The sequence below is a fragment of the Haliotis cracherodii genome, unplaced genomic scaffold, assembly GCF_022045235.1.
Source record: "Haliotis cracherodii isolate W230 unplaced genomic scaffold, xgHalCrac1.p SCAF_18, whole genome shotgun sequence".
Classification (NCBI taxonomy): Eukaryota; Metazoa; Mollusca; class Gastropoda; order Lepetellida; family Haliotidae; genus Haliotis; species Haliotis cracherodii.
This window is the reverse complement of record NW_027266273.1, coordinates 907,448-925,391: the sequence shown is the minus strand read 5'-3', so window position 1 is coordinate 925,391 and position 17,944 is coordinate 907,448. Positions and strand designations below refer to the sequence as shown.

General features: G+C 36.9%; 1 protein-coding gene across 9 annotated transcripts in view; it reads right to left on the bottom strand.

Moving 5' to 3' along the window:
• Positions 1 to 17,944, bottom strand: part of LOC139465642 (thioredoxin domain-containing protein 3 homolog) — a 42,001-nt gene that overhangs the window by 8,512 nt on the left and 15,545 nt on the right. For 4 of the 9 annotated variants that reach the window (XM_071247356.1, XM_071247363.1, XM_071247360.1 and 1 more), the window contains 14 exons: positions 17,303 to 17,384; positions 14,692 to 14,775; positions 11,963 to 12,039; positions 11,293 to 11,385; positions 10,555 to 10,709; positions 8,612 to 8,686; positions 7,360 to 7,478; positions 6,445 to 6,589; positions 5,491 to 5,592; positions 4,967 to 5,115; positions 4,592 to 4,736; positions 3,647 to 3,754; positions 3,108 to 3,238; positions 2,204 to 2,224 (listed from right to left, as the gene is read on the bottom strand). In XM_071247356.1, coding sequence (XP_071103457.1) covers positions 2,204 to 2,224; positions 3,108 to 3,238; positions 3,647 to 3,754; positions 4,592 to 4,736; positions 4,967 to 5,115; positions 5,491 to 5,592; positions 6,445 to 6,589; positions 7,360 to 7,478; positions 8,612 to 8,686; positions 10,555 to 10,709; positions 11,293 to 11,385; positions 11,963 to 12,039; positions 14,692 to 14,775; positions 17,303 to 17,384 — 1,486 coding nt within the window. Of the gene's footprint in view, positions 1 to 2,203; positions 2,225 to 3,107; positions 3,239 to 3,646; positions 3,755 to 4,591; positions 4,737 to 4,966; positions 5,116 to 5,490; positions 5,593 to 6,444; positions 6,590 to 7,359; positions 7,479 to 8,611; positions 8,687 to 10,554; positions 10,710 to 11,292; positions 11,386 to 11,962; positions 12,040 to 14,691; positions 14,776 to 16,040; positions 16,077 to 17,302; positions 17,385 to 17,944 lie in introns of all 9 variants that reach the window. The other 5 variants (XM_071247362.1, XM_071247357.1, XM_071247358.1 and 2 more) reach the window with 5 other exon arrangements.

The following is a 17,944-nucleotide window of genomic DNA, read 5'->3' as shown; positions in this document are numbered from 1 at the left end:
AAGTAACAGATTGATGACTCATGATAACATGTACATGCAATGAACATGTAATATACATGTACATTCAATACTTGTTTGTCATGTTTATTAATGTGCAGATGCAATATACATGCAATAGACAGCAATGTGCTCCGGACTGGAGCTTGACATGAGCAGGCTGTGCAGCAGTTTACAAAGTTGGACAAACAATTTACCATGTTGTAACAAATCAAATATACCAAATACTTGTCAGGCGATGTGGGATGATATGCATGGTGGAAGGTGATGTTGGAACTGAGAGTGAACTGGGAATAAGCTACCGGTATATACATCCACTTTTTAACATGGAGAGGTGATAGAATAAATTTTGTTTGTTTGTTGTTTAATGCCACATTCAGCAATATTCCAGCTATATGACATAGCCTGTAAACAATCCAGTGATAGATATTGTAAGCCAATGGGGTAAAATGACACACAATTAACCAAGTCACCGAGTCTGACCATTTGGACCATAACGACTAGCAAAGGATGCTGGGGACCTATTCCAACCTGGAATCCCCACGGGTGTTTCATTATGAGTAGAAGAAGGATGTATAGAGACAACAAATTGGTAGACTATTTCATTCCCAAACACCAGGGAAACTGTATCGTGTACTCAATGACAGAAGTGTGGCTGGAGTGTGGCCAAACCTTCCTCAAGGTGTAGTAAGCATGATATGGTTGTACAAAAGTAAATAAACAAGTACACAAACAGTTATACAGTATAGGGGCTATAGGTATTTGCTAGGATTGAAGGTCTGAATATAGCTGACTATGATGTAAAATAACATGCATTTCATACACTCTCTGGATCTACACATGCTTGGGTCATGTATTAGAACATAGTACAGTCAAGTCTCGTTAATTCGACACTTGTTAATCTGAAAAATCGGCCTTATCCGACACTAATAATGGGAACCGATTAAATCAGTGTTATTTAGACCAATTGATATGACAGTCTAGCATTCCGACTCCGACACACCTAATTTGCAATGAATTATCAAAATCACTCATTAATCAGTCTCATTAATCCGACACAGTGATCAGCGTACTCCATAGTCATCTGCCGTGAGTACCGGGTACACAGCCTGTGTTTTGATGCGAGACGAGTCTGTTGGTATAGCTGCATATTACAACGGCTGCAGAGATAAACTTACTTAACAATAAACAATTAATGAAAAATTAGTGTTTTCATCTTTATCTATAGCGTAGTTGTCCGATATTCGATCACGAACATTGATACTACTTAATTTCGTTTATCCGACATACTTGTTAATCCGACATAATCATATGCAACCAATCATGTTGGATTAACGGGACTTGACTGTATTATAAACAAGGGGAAACAAGGTTTATGTACCATGCAAAATATGGAGTAAACTATTATTTAGACAGCAATAACATAATTGTAGTATGTTTGGTTGAAAATTGGCAAACGGGTACTTGGTAAACTCAGATGATAGTGTAAATAGAAAAGCTAAATACTAGAACCTAACAGACAGCTCGGTTGTACTCTCCAAAGCGAGCTGAGAGGGCAATTTTATAATAGCCTTGGCACATGGGCCTTGGGTCGTATGTGACCAAAATTATAATTAATACTTTGTTTCAGGGGTGTCACAATAAGCTTAGATCATTGAGTCATTAAACAATACTGTGACTTTATTTGAACATTTTGTGTGTGAAATATTCCATGTTTTCAGGCTTTCAATCAGTTTGTGTTAAATTTACATGGCTGGTCAATTTAGGCTTGTCCTAATTTTAAACCAATCAATTTTAGCTTCTTGTTTTGTGACAGGCACAAATTTAGTTGTCTGGGATGGGTGTAGCAAAACATAGCTATTATATGTTTTGAAAACGATACTTGGGTAGGAATATCATGTATCACTCATAACTCATCAGGAGAAACTTTGCAATGCATCGTTGCATCATATATAAATGTGACTACCCTAATCTGTTTCCCACTTTGAGGCCATTATTAGCAATCTACATTCCCTTATTCCCTTTTTGTAGGTACAATATTCACAACTTTCATACATAACTGACACTTGATGATTCCTAATTATTTTGATGAACTTTGCATGATAAAGGCATGTGCAATGGGGAAAGCAAAGAGATGCTTGTGGAATTGGGTTTTCAAAAAAAGGAAGGACATAAAATAAATTATACTACAAGACCAAAGACTTACGTAACATTTGTGAATCTTCATCTGAAAGGGTAGTAGACAAGACAAATATGATTAGTAGTTGAAAAACTACTAGTATTATAGACATCGATGTCACAAAATGGACATCATGTCAGTGAAATGGAGGAAAAGTAAAGCTTTTATGAGTTCATGATTCTGATGATCAAATACAAAATCTCATAGAAAGAAAATTGATGTGAAGATGGACACAACAAATCTTTTCAGGGCCATTCTCCACATAGCTATCTTAGTACCATGACTATCATAAGCATATATCAATGGATGGGAGTTATGATCATCTTAGCGCTAAGATTGCTTTGTGGAACGGGTCTAGAATGTGGTTGTTATTAATTAACTTCAACTATAGTTTTGTCGTTAAACACAGTATGTTTGGTTCTTTAAAGCAGTCAGATAAAGCTGAACTGTGTGGAAACATATAGCTATCCACAACACATAGGGCCCAAAAAGTGAATGCAGGGCTTCTCCCAGGCTTTAATATTAGTTATAAAAGTCACAGCTCCATGAACACTTGGTGGTATTTGGCCTTGATCATGAACTGATGAAAACAAATCACATCACAATTACTATAGTGTTAATGAAAGCTTGAGCAGTTACTTCAAAAAAGGATTATTTGAAACAGAAAAAGACAGTCTGCTAATCATGCTTTTTTGTAGTCAATCATTCGAGGGACACTAACACAAAGTGATTGACTATTGTAATGCCCATACTTTAACATAGGCTTATAATAGTCATAGAACTAATCACTTTGTGAAATTAGCCCTGGCCACTTTAGAAACAGGCGAGATGGTTACAACAATCAAAGCCAAGATAGCTAGCTATCAGTTAGACTTGAAATGTCACAACAGTGATCTGCAGCATGTCGTACTCCAATCTGGAACCAAACTACCTTTCACAGTACCATCAGGATTGAACTCCAACTGCCCGAACACTTTCTCTATACTATTTTTGGCGTGGCTGGCATCAGAACTTCCATGGACAGCATTTTGGAGGATACTCTGCCCAAACTGGGCTCGTAGTCTGCACAGAATGAAAATACACATCATTAAAACACTGCAACATCTTTTTATCGTTGGACGTATTTTATAGAAGGATGGACACCTCTTTGTTACATTGTTTGACTGCATTGTAAGATCTACCACAGATACAAGACTTTGCCATGGACCATGTGTAATACATCTTTCATATTTACAAATACTAGACTTATGACAGGCATACAAGAAAGGCATTAACTCCTTTATTTTCTCTTTTTAAATTGACCACTTTTCATTTCGTAGCAATTAATAGTAAAAGATCAGGCTAACGTAATTGAGATTTTCAACCAGGCTCATCCCCATGACCAAAAAACATATATCACATCAAGCATTTTCTGTTCACAGAATGACATCAATTTCCATTAAAAACAGGAGAACAGGATGGTGTACTCACGATTCTGGGGCTTCGGTTTTAGCCTCTTCTGGATTTGTGGGGCCGATGACTTGTCTCCACCCTGACACAGCACCCTCCCTTGATAACACCATGAACATAGTGGGACCACTACAAAGAAAAGTACAACACAAGTTACAACAGACCAAACTAAACCATACAAAAATACTGCTTGGTTGAAATCAATGGTCATTGCGCATATGGTAGACAACAGCATTTGGATTACATCACAGGATATCAGTTTCATGTAGGAGGAAAACTCAAGGCGATGCAAAGTCATTGATGGTCAAACCTCAGAGCACAGCCATGGCGGTTAATTAGGGAAAATCTGGGAATTCAAATCATTGACCACCAGATCTGGACTTGACTGACAGACAAGTTCTTGACCAAAATGCCCCTCAACTCTGATACAGCAACAAATACATCAAGGTCTGTATCATAGGACGTGGTCTGTATCATAGGACGTCATTGTTAAGGGAGTCATCTTCCTCCATGCATCTAGGCTGGTAGATCTTAAAGGATTTTCAGTAGTTTGGATCAAGCATCTATTCTCATCAATCAAAAACCATTTAACACATACAAGAGGAGTTATAGTACTACTGAAATATATACATAACTAATTTTAGTTTTCAATAGCGCCAGAAAACTTTAAAAAATACACCATTATTGCTTTCTTTTTCGTCATGTTTGAAAAGAAAATTGCTGTTTCAAAACAAACTACACACGTTTGTCTAAAGCAAATGAATGGTACAAGAAAAATAAATCACTCAAGTCCACCCATGCTTCTGATTATCAATTCATTATGAACAACAGATGACACTGTTCTTAAATGTTCTAAATATTCAGTAGCATGACATATATAAATGCCAATATTCAGGTGATGTTTAAAGTAATTGCACAGGAAAGACAGGACAGAGACAGGCTCTTGATAACACTTCATTAACTCACCTGGTCATATGATTTACAAGGTCGTCGTAATACTCTTTATCTTTGTGTTCTGCATAGAATTCTTCTGCTATTTCCTTCGTGATTGTAGTTTCCTTTCTTGCTGCTATCCTGAAGCCTGCTTCATGGATTTTTTCGATGATCTCCTCTGAAATAATGCATGCACACATTACAATAATGTTTTACATGTTTGTTTGTATTTATGGTAATAAATAATGTTTACAGATAATCATTGCCACTTTTTATTCTTTTAGATTCGTCATAATTTGAATGATATTTTAAAACTCATCATCCCTTATGAACAGACATTTCCATTTTGGGGTTTGATGTCTGTGTATTGATAGTTGTAGGGAATACAGTTTCAATAGTAACACTGACCTTTAGTGGAAATACCATCAGGTTTGATGGCAGCTACTGTTTGTTCCATTGGGAAGAAGTACTGGATTTCTTTTTCGGCTGTTTCCTTGGAGTCAGATCCATGCAGCTGGTTGATGGAAGTCTCGTCTATAGAAAACTGGGCTCGTAAACTGTGGACGAAAAAACATGTTATCAGTGTACAAGAGGCATGCAAAGATGTTTCAAGCAAATATCACAGTAAAGTCTTGTACAAGCTTCTAATTGTGAAATGAATGGGTGTCTGTGTGGCAACCTGATTGGTTATGGAACATTATTAAATGGGATTCAAAGCCCAGGAACCTCCTGACCTAGTATCTAATTTTGTTTTGTTCTAACTTATGTTTCTAAATTTCACTTCATGAAGTCCCCTAAATTATGCAACAGGGTCAGACTGTTAGACCCAGATATTAAGTAAAAGTCTCATTGAGAAATACATGAATACTGCATGTGAGCTAAAATATTTCCGCTAAACAATGACAAAAGTTTACAGTAAGTGAAAAAGTTACCTGTCTGGTGCCTCCTCCTTGGCATTTGTTGTTGGGCCAAGAACGTCCCTCCAGGCAGTCACAGCATCATCTCTGGCTAGACCAAGGGCCATAAGTGGACCACTGCGAGAGAACATTAACACTCATCACAACATAACCACATGTTGAGTATGTCAGGATCTACCTGTCAATGTTGTGGATCTAATCATATACTAGTATGTTGCTGCAAAATGGGGTCAAGAATTTCCAACAGGAAAAAGGAAACAAAAGAAAAGGGATTTTGATTCCTGCCAGTCATAAGTGATAATCCTATCTTTTACTTCAATATGATACCTCTCTACATGAAGACATAATGAAACCTCCATGTGAGGTCACATCAGGTGAACTTTCTCATCAGTCAATCAGTACAGAGGCTTCTAACCTCATAGTATGAATGATCAAAGCTAATCAAACATATACTATCTGTCTTGAAAATGAATACAACTGAAGAATTCTCAATGCAAAACAATAAAGCTGCGCTGTGTTATTGTTGTGGATATATTTTGATGGTGAGGGTCGAATTTTTCTAAAACTAAAGTATGGATCTATCAATTCCAAAAGAACTGAAAGTGGAATAAAATGTTAAACTGTGAGACCAACAAGACTGGCTTCAGAATACTGCAAACATGGCAATACATATAAATACCCTTTCCACCCACTGACCATGAATTTTCAGTAAAATATCAATAAACCCAAAAAGTAAGAAAGTCAGGCCATAGATCGCAATACGCTTCACAATGTGATTCATGAAAAGTCAAGACTTGACCATGCTAACATGCTGTAAAGATGCTAAGAATCATTTCTATCCCATAAAGAAATGAACAGTGGCCTAACTGAGACATTCTTTAGAGGGGGGGGGGAGTGGGAGTAACCTCCTTTTTGTACCTCGACAAAACATGACAAGGCTCTTTCATATATCATGCCCCATTTGCTCACCTAGACATTCTCGTTATTAATTCTTCAAAGTAAGGTTCGTCAGTGTGTTCTTTATAGAAGTCTGCTGCTTGTTCTTTTGTTAATGTCATCTCCTTTTGGAGAGCAACTTTGAATCCAGCTTCCTTGATCTTCTCCATGATTTCATCTGTAATTAGCAAGAGAGCAAGATTTATTTAACAACCACTTTGATTCTAAATCCACCCGTGAAGATCCAGGTTAGACTAGGGTTTCAGCAACCCATGCTTGGTTGATGCCTGTCATTGTTTCCAATTGCATAGAACAATGTTCATGATGTCAGTCCCTGGATTGTCTGGTACAGATTCAATTATTTACTTACTGCTGTCTTATAGCTGGAATATTGCTGAGTGTGTCAATAAACAAACAAACAAATCATTAATAATCCTAAGATTGCTTTAAATTTTAAATCAAGTTTATGTGTTTGACTATCTTAATACATCAAGCTATGCTTTTGTCAACGGAAACATTGAATGATCTCACACAAGTGATCTTATGTGGGAGTCAGGGTTGTATGATAGTGAGGAAGTGATTTTTACGCCACTACGAACAGTATTTCACTCATATCACAGCGTTTCAACTCAACATGCTAGAAAAGCTGAAAGAATGTTGGCCCTAGACATTTAAAACTTTGGGGAAATTCATGAGAAAAGGAATGGCATTGATAAACCAACATTCATAATCAGGGCGATTAAGCAATCTGAACCCACCAGATAATAATTCTGGCGTGCCCAAGGGACACAACTCTGCACATGGAATTGTTGTTCCTTTGCTGACTGGGCTGCCCATGGCCTCCTGTTGCATAATTATAAATAGTTCCAGAGACAACATAAATCATATTATGTAGTTGCTAATGTAAGAACATGGTGGGTGTAGTTACAATGTCTACAGCAATATTACCTCTACTTTTGCTGAAGGCATCCGGTCTGATGAGGGCCAGAGTTCGCTGCAGCTGTGGGCGGGAGCCTGGTATGGGGATAGTGGGCGTCGACATGTCAGGGAAGAAAAAGGCCATCTCCCTGTATACAGTAAAACATAGCTATATAGACAATAACCAACAAGCTATGTAGAATTAAGGATTATCTTTCCAGAATGAATGGTGTTAGCCCTAAGCCCTTGGGACTTACAGCATTATTTCACTAGATATTAGTGGGTTATTTTATATATTAGTCATTGGCAGTTTAAGAAGAAAATAAAGAAAACAGTATGCAATGTCAACCCTGCAGAGGAACTTCACTGAAGTAAGCATATTGTTCAGATGATGCAATATTATCAATTTGTGACATCTTGAACAATGTATTATGTCATACTGTATTGTTCTTTCAAATAAGCACTGTGACAGCATACTGCTCCAACTGACAAAGCACCATTGAATAAACATAAAATGCAAATGTGCTAATACAGGAGTATGCTACCTTTCTTCACTTATGGGTAAATATATTGGTAACTCCCAAGCCTAAACATCGGTTCCAATTACATGGATCTATGAATATGATTACATCAGTTCAATCAGCTTATTTTCTTTTCTTGTATTTTCAACAAAACATCAGCCAAAATCTAGGATGATAGCTGTATTTGTTGCATTTTTTATTTGCTAAAACTGTTAGGGTCCAAGTAATAAACCAATTCTTTTCTTTTATGACACAAGAAACAAATTATTTATAAGGAGCATTATATAAGTTTTGTTTGTTTGTTGTTTAACACCGCACTCAGCAATATTCCAGCTATATGATGGCGGTCTGTAAATAATCAAGTCTGGACCAGACAATCCAGTGATTCACATCATGAGCATAATACAAGTCTAATCAATAAAAGAACATGAACTAACACACCTTTTGGCATATAGCTGAGTGAATGATTGCACATCATATGCAAACTGTGGTTGTTTAATAAATCTCTAACAAGCACTGCCACTGATTCCTGGACAGTTTAGGTGTGTTTGTTGCAAGAACTCACTAATGAGGATGTGTGACCTGGATGAATGTGTGTCATTTTGCCCCATGGCACATGAATCATTGCTCATGCTGTCAACCATTGGTCTGCATGTCTTGTTATGTACAGGTTGCCATGACACTGTTGAAATACTGATGACTTTGGCATAAAAGAACATTCACTCTGACACAAATCATTGTGATAGTTGGCAATGGCGTACCTGGCTGCACGGTCCGGGGAATCACTTCCGTGAAGGGCATTCATGTACTTGTCACTTCCATACTTGGCTCGTAAACTGTAACAAAATTTGTTTACATAGTTACATTCCCATTTACTGATCACTGCACTTAAATAATCCTTCTAAGATCAAAATCTATTCAGTTCTGACCCCTACACATGCTAGTTTGGTCATTCAAGTCTGTTTCTTTCTCAATGTAATGGCATAAAGTATAGGTTTTGAATGACATAATCAAATATTCTCAGATCAATTTTTTCCCCAATTGTAGCCAACCAATATCTCAGGTACATCTGTCTCCCAATTCTTCACATCTAAAATCAATTGAAATGTCACTTTTTCAGAGATTTTCTTCCACCTGCCACTGGAACTCTACAGATCTGTCTCCCATGGAATACCCCAAACCCCTGACAGCCCTCCCCAGCCTGCCCATCATATTTCCTAAACAATTACTTGGTTATGGGTTTTCAGGCTCTTATAAGAAACATTCGTAGTTTTCTCACTATCCACAAGAACAACTGTATAACATCTCCCTCACTTATAATAGACAACTTTATCTTAAAAACAGGCCATCATCTGAGTATTTTACAATGTCTGTGTGATGATGCCACACCCCTTGTTATAGCGCTAGTAATTGTGATAAACATGGCTGTCCGAAAACGTATGATGTCCAAAAACATATGATCCAATGATACTTCTTTTCCAAATAATCTGCAGCTATGACTCAAGAACTCAAGGATCTGTCTCCAATAGAATCACTCCATTCCTCACCCCTCCCCTCTCATTCTATCAAAGATTACCGTATATCGCTGTGTATAAGGCGACCCCACGTACACGACTTAAAATTCAACCCAAAATCCTATACTCCGTGTATAAGGCGACCTGGAATGAAACACGTCACAAGTCTGACTGATATACCGGTAGAAGATTTAACATGCGCTTGTCGACTGTAGCGTATTTCGCACACGGACATCACAAGTTAGTTAGTTACTTTGGAGATTTAACGTGCGCTTTCTGACTGGTGCGTATTTCGCACACATCACAAGGGCGCACACAAACCTTATATATGCAATAAAAATATGTTTATCTTGCGTTGTTTTTTTTCTACAATGATAGGTCGCGTGTGTAACTCCAGCACACGTTGCCATTTTGTGTTTACACGGTACGACACCAAATTGGTGCCCGTAAAATAAAATTCATTTATGAAGTAATAACATATAAGAGACAATGGTGAGTAATTTAATTGCCAATTAACTATGTTGTAACTAACTAGGCTTATGTTTGCTTCACATTCAGCGTGTTTATTCCACAATCACTTCTACACACTGTCTCCAACACTTGTCAATACAACTGTAAAAACAGCGGGAATTGATTTCAGCTTCACCGGTTATCACATGTTAGGTCACATGTGCAATATGCAAATGCTTACCAATACTTTCGGCTCTCGAATTACGGATGTTGATTGTTTTACCGTGTCAGGTGGTTAGACAATCTGCATCGAGGCGAGGGTCATTTCAACTTTATTTGCAGAAATTATTAAACTTTATTCAAGGAAAGAGATACAAATCATGTTTATGTATGGAAATAGTTATTGGAACAGTTATTTAGGACGAAATGCGAAGTTTTATTGTCAAATGCTGGGCTGGCTATCGGACGCCGGTTGACATCGCCAGTGGAAAAAAATGTGAGATCTTCGACTCCGTGTATAAGACGACCCCCCTTCTTAGCCCCCCCATTTTAGGTACGAAAAACTCGCCTCATACACAGCGATATACGGTACTCTTTTCTCAATTCTTCATCTCCTCACTTGCACCTAGGACTCCATGGATCACTCTCCTATACCTCTCTCTCTTTCTCCCCCCCCCCCCCCCCCCCCCCCCCCCCACACTCCCCCCCTTCATAGCCTCACCCCTTCAACTCATCCCTACCTATCTGGTGCCTGATCCTTGGCCTCCTCCACACTGGTTGGACCAATCATATCCCTCCAGTCATGTAGAATAGTGTCTCCTTTTTGTCCTTTGGTGAGTACAAGAGCGAAACTGGGACCACTGCTCATGAATTTGACCAAATCCTCAAAATAGTCCTGTAATGAATAAAAATAGCCTATGTGTGAATATCCTTTATTCAGTACAGTACAGGCAGATGGACCTCCATGCACAAGAGAGTAGAATCATGTGAGGACTCAAACATGACACAATATAACAAGAAACGAATAAAAATAATGTTAAAGTTAACCTGTAAGACAGACTTTTACCTACATCATATCATTCAGTCACACAAACTCAAGGGTATAAACAAAATCCTTTTGACAGTGTTTAATGAGTAGTCCATATGACACTATATACAGGAAAACCATTCCAAGTTATAGTAATATTTCTGGCAGTTCTATGAATATCGTAACCATTTTTTGGTCCGGACTTTAGTACTGGTGACAATTTTTTTGGCAATGTTTCTTTACTTGAGAAAATACACCATATATGGCACTAAAATCATCCATGCTTCATGTGAATCACATCTACCGACAGTTAATGTACACAGATGTCTTGTACAGTGTGTTTCAAAATAATATAATATAAAAATCAAATGCCTTCTGAATCACATTATGAACAATTTGGATGAAAAATGTAATAACTTATGGTGTCCTTACAATCATTAGCTGAACATACCTCTTCCTGAAGGTGGGAATAGAAGTCTCTGGCTTCCTCCTCAGACAGTTGCCGTTCTTCCTGGGCAAGGATCTCAATACCAGCTTCACTCATCTACAAGATGTGAAACAAGTTTTCATTAAGTCCATTTCAAAAGTCTCCAGTTGCAATAAACAGCTTGTGTGTCATTAAATTGTTGAAAGGACTTACTCCATCTCTAATTAATTGCAACAATTGTTAGTTATGAAAGCAAGATGGCTTTTCAACAAATCATGAAAAATATTTATAAAGGTTTTAGGATTTTATTGCTAAAGCCCCCATATCCTAATACTTTAACACTGAATTACATCAATCACGGTGCTAAGATCACTTGGACGAAGAAACAATGTATTTGATTGAAAAGTTAATGACACCAGGAGACAAGTGGCTTCAAAAGGACAAAAACTTTTGTAAAACATATATTTACATATTTTTATTTGCTACCACAGCTTAGTGGCTCACACAACACTCAAAATAACTATTGAATAAAATAAACAAGCACTGATATCACAGCCATGTCATGCTTGTTAGGGTGCCATCTCAAATGAAAAAGCACAAGGACTGTGCCTTCCCCATCTTTGAATACTCAGGAAAAAAGAATGACATAAAAAAATCCATTATTGACGATGGATCTCAGGATTAAATATTGTACCTGCTGTAAAATCTCCTCCACTTTACCATCACGGACAGCGTCAGGCTTGATGAGAGCCACAGTGAAACCTTTCTTTTCTGTAACAAACCAGAACACAGTCATGCCAACACATTGCATATCACTAAAAGATAACTCTTCACTTGGTCAGGTAGCAGTTATCTCCATGAAACAATCCGCATTCAACACCAAACTGGGACAGAAAACACATTATTATTTTTCCAACAAAATTTACTTTGACAGATATATATATATAAATATATGCATTTAGATCTATCATACACATTAGAAATATATTTTCTTTATGATATAAACATACAAACTGATACAAAGACAAGCCTATGTTAAAGACATGATTTATATATTTAATGATAGATTATTAATCTTAAATAATTAAGCAGGGAAAGCCATCTGCAGTAGTATTGGCACTGTTATACATACTGCATTCCACTGAAATGATGTCAGTTTGGAGGGTTTGGGTTACAAAACAGTCATTGAACTCAATGTAAACACATCAATCGGTCGTTATCACGCAACACAAATACATGCAGAACCTTGTAGACAGGGTAGTGAATAGGAAACATTTAACACCAAGGAAATAATCTTCATGCTTAAACGACCACTGGCTGGCTCCAGTAATCATCAACACCCTGCTACAGGGTACATGACTCATTTTAATTTTGCTAATTTTGATTATCAGTAGACATGTCAGAAGAGAGCAATATGTCTTAAAATGGTGCTAATCGATACAGTAAGCCAACGGGAAAATTCTACTGCCACTGTTTTGATCATATGTTAAATATAGACTCTCCAAAAAATGAAAATATGCATTGCTTGTAGTTTCACAAGAGTCAAATTTAGTAGTGCAGTAACCTTTCATTTCTGTGTATTAACAAAATAACATGGAAAATCTGGTGATAAATGATCATTTAGTGGTGATTTGAACAACCTGGTGTCTTATGATATATATTGTTGCCTTTTGGGGGATACTGGGTTTTCATGTAGCATTAAAACTAGTTCAGAATGTTCTGGTCCAGGTTTAACACCAAGGTAATTGAAGCCACCAGATTGTCCTACAGATGACAGCTGTCCATGCAGTGAAGAGATGCTCCTGGACCACCAGGTGTGGGGGCACCTATTGGTGTGTTCTGGAGGAAGGGAGAACTGGAGGAAGGGTACAGCAACAGTGTTAGTTTGAAAAAGAATATTGCAAAAACAGCAAAAGAGTGCCTATCACTGTATCAGTTGAAAGATCTCAGGAGGATGCATTTAGGATGTACATGTACAAATATGATTTACTTAAGATGTATGATCTAGGAGGAGGATGTTCTAGGAGGAGGAGGATGTTCTAGGATGATGATGTTCTAGGATGATGATGTTCTAGGATGATGCATTTGGGATGTGAATGACTAGACACTAAGGTTGTACAATGAGGATGTAGCTAAGCTGTATCTATGTTAAAACCAGGATGATACATTTATGTTACCGGTACAGCAGGATGATACATTCATGTTATAGCAGGATGATGTGATTACGTTGTACCAGGATGATGACATGCTGTATTTAGATTTACTCTCTTTCACATTAAAACTAAGATGTTGTCCAAAGGTAACCAATTATACATATATAAACTATTTAGAAGAAAAAGAAAACAAAATGCAAAAAGAAAATATTTTTCTATCAATGTGATTTAGTAACTGGAGCTGCAGGTAGACTTTTCTAGTAATCATTAACATGTTTATACTAAGCAGCCATTGTATCCACTCATTTCAAAGTTAGTTATTTTGCCAGGAAATGATGTGGGTTTGCAGCAACTGGCTACCATCATATGCTTGTCTCAGTTTCTCACAAAGCACTAAATTACTACATCTAGAAGTACCGTAGAACTGGGCACCTGGCTGTCAAGTCAAATCAGTTTCTACTAGCTTCTGTGCTTTCTTAACAAATATATTTTCACCATAGTTTACTAAATCTAAAAAAAATGAAAAGAGAAAGAAAGAAAAAAGGTTGTTTGTCAATCTCAACATTTTCAGGATGAACTACCTACAGTAGTCAGCCTCTGAATGTTTCTGCAAGTCTCTGGTAGTCTAACTATGTGAGAAGAACCCCAGCAAAGGAGTTTGTACTTGGCCCAAGGCAGGAAGGATAAAAGTTAGAACTGGTGCAATAATATATAACATTCTTAAAATGCATATTTAGCAATTTATTGAGCAGTTGTGTGTAAGATATCATAAAAGCATGTCTGCAACATTATGCCTCTTCAAATCTTTATATAGTCTTGTACAGTGTACCAAACTGATGTGGCAAGAAAAATACTTGAACATGCACATACAAATTAAGTAATCAATTTTCTCTCTGGTGGTGATGGTGGAGGTGGGAGTGGTGGTTGTGGGGAGTGGGGATGTACTTGATGTTTCTTTCCATAGTATTTTATTCCAGGGATGTCCTATTCTTCAATTTCCAACGTTAGTTTTATAACAAGGACCATTTGACATCCACCTTTCATTTTGAAAATGATTTGGAATGATTTTTTGTGAAATAAAGATTTGACTATTTTTAATTTATGTTGCTGGATGCGGGATTACATTAATACTATCTCTCCTGTCGTTTCCATAGGTGAAAACTAAAACAACATTTCGGGGCATAATGTTGACATCTTGTAAATGAAAAGCATGCAGCTAATATAAATAATAATTGCAGGTGTGACTATATCTAAAATAGACATAGACAACCTTCCTCCTGCTGGCTGCTCATTGTCAGAGTGTCGCCATAGTTACAACGCTCTCCTCGATAGTCTAAGATATTACCGTCTTCTTCTGAAAGCAATACATTCATATTTGCCATGAGACTTACACCATCTAAAACGTAGCTGTCGTTACCAAAGTAACAATAAGGATGCCTGCTGGTATCTGTTTGAGTTCACTGTACAACTCTTATTGTAGTGTATAGGAAGTGCTTTAACAACCCATTCTATCACCAAAATGAAACGGTGCAGCTAAGAGAAATTGTGAAAGATACAACATTATGTGTCAAACAAAAAGGGAATTAATTCCCATTCTTTGACAGGCTAGTATTGCTTATGTTAAAAGTGACTGGTAGTAGCAGCACAATATTCTTAAAACAATATTATAGCTAAAATGGATAGAATTATCATTAAACCGCCCGCATGTTATCAAAAATGAGCGGGCCACTGTAACTTGATATTGCCCTCATATTTCTTGATGATGGGTCATTATCACGCCCATTGTTAGGTGACGTCATGCTCAATAGTGACGTCATCTGGTTTGTTCTATGATATTTCCATATTTGGGTCAGTGGCATTCGTGTTGACTGCAGTAAATGTTTCAAAACCAACATTGTGGTTTCTTTTTATTTGATAACAAATTCCATCCATTTTAGCTATAATAACAGTAATGCTATTTTTCAGGGCATTATCATTTGCAGAAGCCATCGTTCCTTTGTCAGGCAGTTAATGGAAGACCTCGGGCTTCTGCAAATGATAATGGCCTGAAAAATAGCGTTACCCTTAAAATAACACCACTGCATTGTAACCTCATTGCTTGATGCCAAAGCATGGTACTGTGTCATCAATGAAATAATGCTACAAGATAGAAATGCATGGAAATATGTACATTACGCCAGGTTTTGATCCAGTTACCTAGCACACTAACTTTTCTCATCATCCTTACAGATGAGCAGTTTATTAATAGGTCATTGAATATTTGTAAAAAAGTTCAAATGATTTCCCTCTTCAGTGTGAATTTAGCGAGGTACTTAAGAAGTGCACCTAATACAACAGAATGTAGAGCAACCACCTTGTTTTTTTCACCTGGACAGTAAGGATAAATAACTTTGATAGTTCAATACTTGTCTAGAAAGAGTTAGACACTCCTAATGTTGACCAGCAGACATCCATAAGATGAACAAATATAACATTGACAATGAACCTGGATTACCTTGTATCTAAAACTGTGAGTATAATGTTTTGGTGAGCACATTGTAACATGTTATATTAACTGGTATTAGTGGTAACATCATGCAGTCACACAAATTATGTCACAGAATGCATCACACAATATACCGAGTTCTCCTGCAGATTTTCTTCCAAGTATACCAGCTGTTATAAATACAGGACAGTTTAGTCAAAGGAGATGAAAGTAAGTATAATACTTGTATTGAAATTTAGTACTATAAGAGTGTTGAAAGAGATGATAAACATGTCACTGAAATACAGTCAATGTCCGATGTAGCACTAGATTATTTGTACACAATATACAATGAACACTGAACATTAGTACAAAAACAGAAAGTTTGCATTCTAAATTTCTTTAAAAATTTTTAAAAAAAATATATAATCCCAGGGAAATGTTCTTCTCTAGATGTTTACTTACAATTTTGCACAGAAATCCAAGTATTAAACCAGTAAGATATCTTTTCATTAAGACCAACTCAAGGTGCATATTTGGTGACCCCACTATGACATGACAGTGTCTAATCCTACACAGTATTGGTCACTCTTATTTTGCTATCCAGACTTTCTTATATCGAACATTGCCTGTATTAAAAGTCAAGTTCTTGAGATAAATCAGTTACACATTTTAACCAATACAAGTTCTGCAAATTAAGGACAGATAACCAGATGTGATGAAGACAGGGCTGGCCTGTGGATTTCAACTCCTTTATCCCTTCACTGCCACCATTTGGTACTGATGCTAGTGCCTTCTTCATGAAGCAACTCATCAAGCAACTTGTCTACTACTGATACTAGCAACTGCACCAAAACATCACAAATTCCAATTTGAGAGAATAAGGAAAATAAAGTCCACAAATCAACCGTGTCTTCATTGATGCTACAACTTCTAAATGAAGCTACAGACATGTGAATATTCACATATAAAAATATTCAAGAAATTATCAACATACAGTGAAATCTTGTTAACACAAAATTCTCAGGACCTTTGAAAATATATTAAGATATCTGGAGTTTAGAGACGAGAGGAGTGCTGATATTAGACCATAATGCTGATAAGAATTCATCTGAGACAAAAGTTACACTAACTATCAAGGGAACAGAGTCTGAATTAACAAGGTCTCAATCTGAGGACACACATGGTAGACAGACATCAGCACAGTATGAAACACACTCAACCTGGGCACTCTAACTAAGCAGTACACTTCACAACACAACCACCAGTGGCCAAAGTGGGAAGTGGGATTTTTGTGTGATAATGTTCATGTTGCCCATTTGAAGTTAGGATTTGTTGTGGTTCTGATAGAATGTTGAAATAACAAGCAGTCAATAGAACATATGACAAACCAACGTCAAGTGTGTGGATGACATACCTTCTTCTTCCTTCTCATTTTCCTCCTCATCATACTGAGCCTTCTCTCTCTCTTCCAGATTTGAGATCAGAGGGTCCTTCACCTTCAAACCAAAAATTATTAGCATGAAGGATAAGCAGATAATATAGTGCTATTAGATACAGTTTTATTTCACAATGACTGTGTTTCAAAACCTATCTAACAAGCTTTAGCATTTGAAATCTGTATTTCTTTGGGAGGAGTGTAGTAACTTATTTACAACACACGTAAATGAAGCTATGTATATTAACAAATATCGAAAAACACAAATCAAGTAACTTGTGCTTCAGTATTTTCGTACTCACTTACATTCTTTGAATGTATGGTATTCTTGTACTGAAATTTAGCTTAACACTCCGGTAACATGGCTCTGTCAAAAATGGTTCCATAAAGTTTTCAATTCATCACACATATTTAAGAAAATACTGCTATAAGAGGACAATCAGGACCTGGGATCAAGGTTCACATGGCCATTCATTTCAGTCATTGTTGTCTTCAATATAGTCCAGCTATTAAATGATTTCACTGGACCCATAGAATATAATCAGGCATTGTTTTTTTAACAAGTGACAACAATATGTAAAGACAAATATTCTGCTCAGTGGGCATTAAATACTTATATGG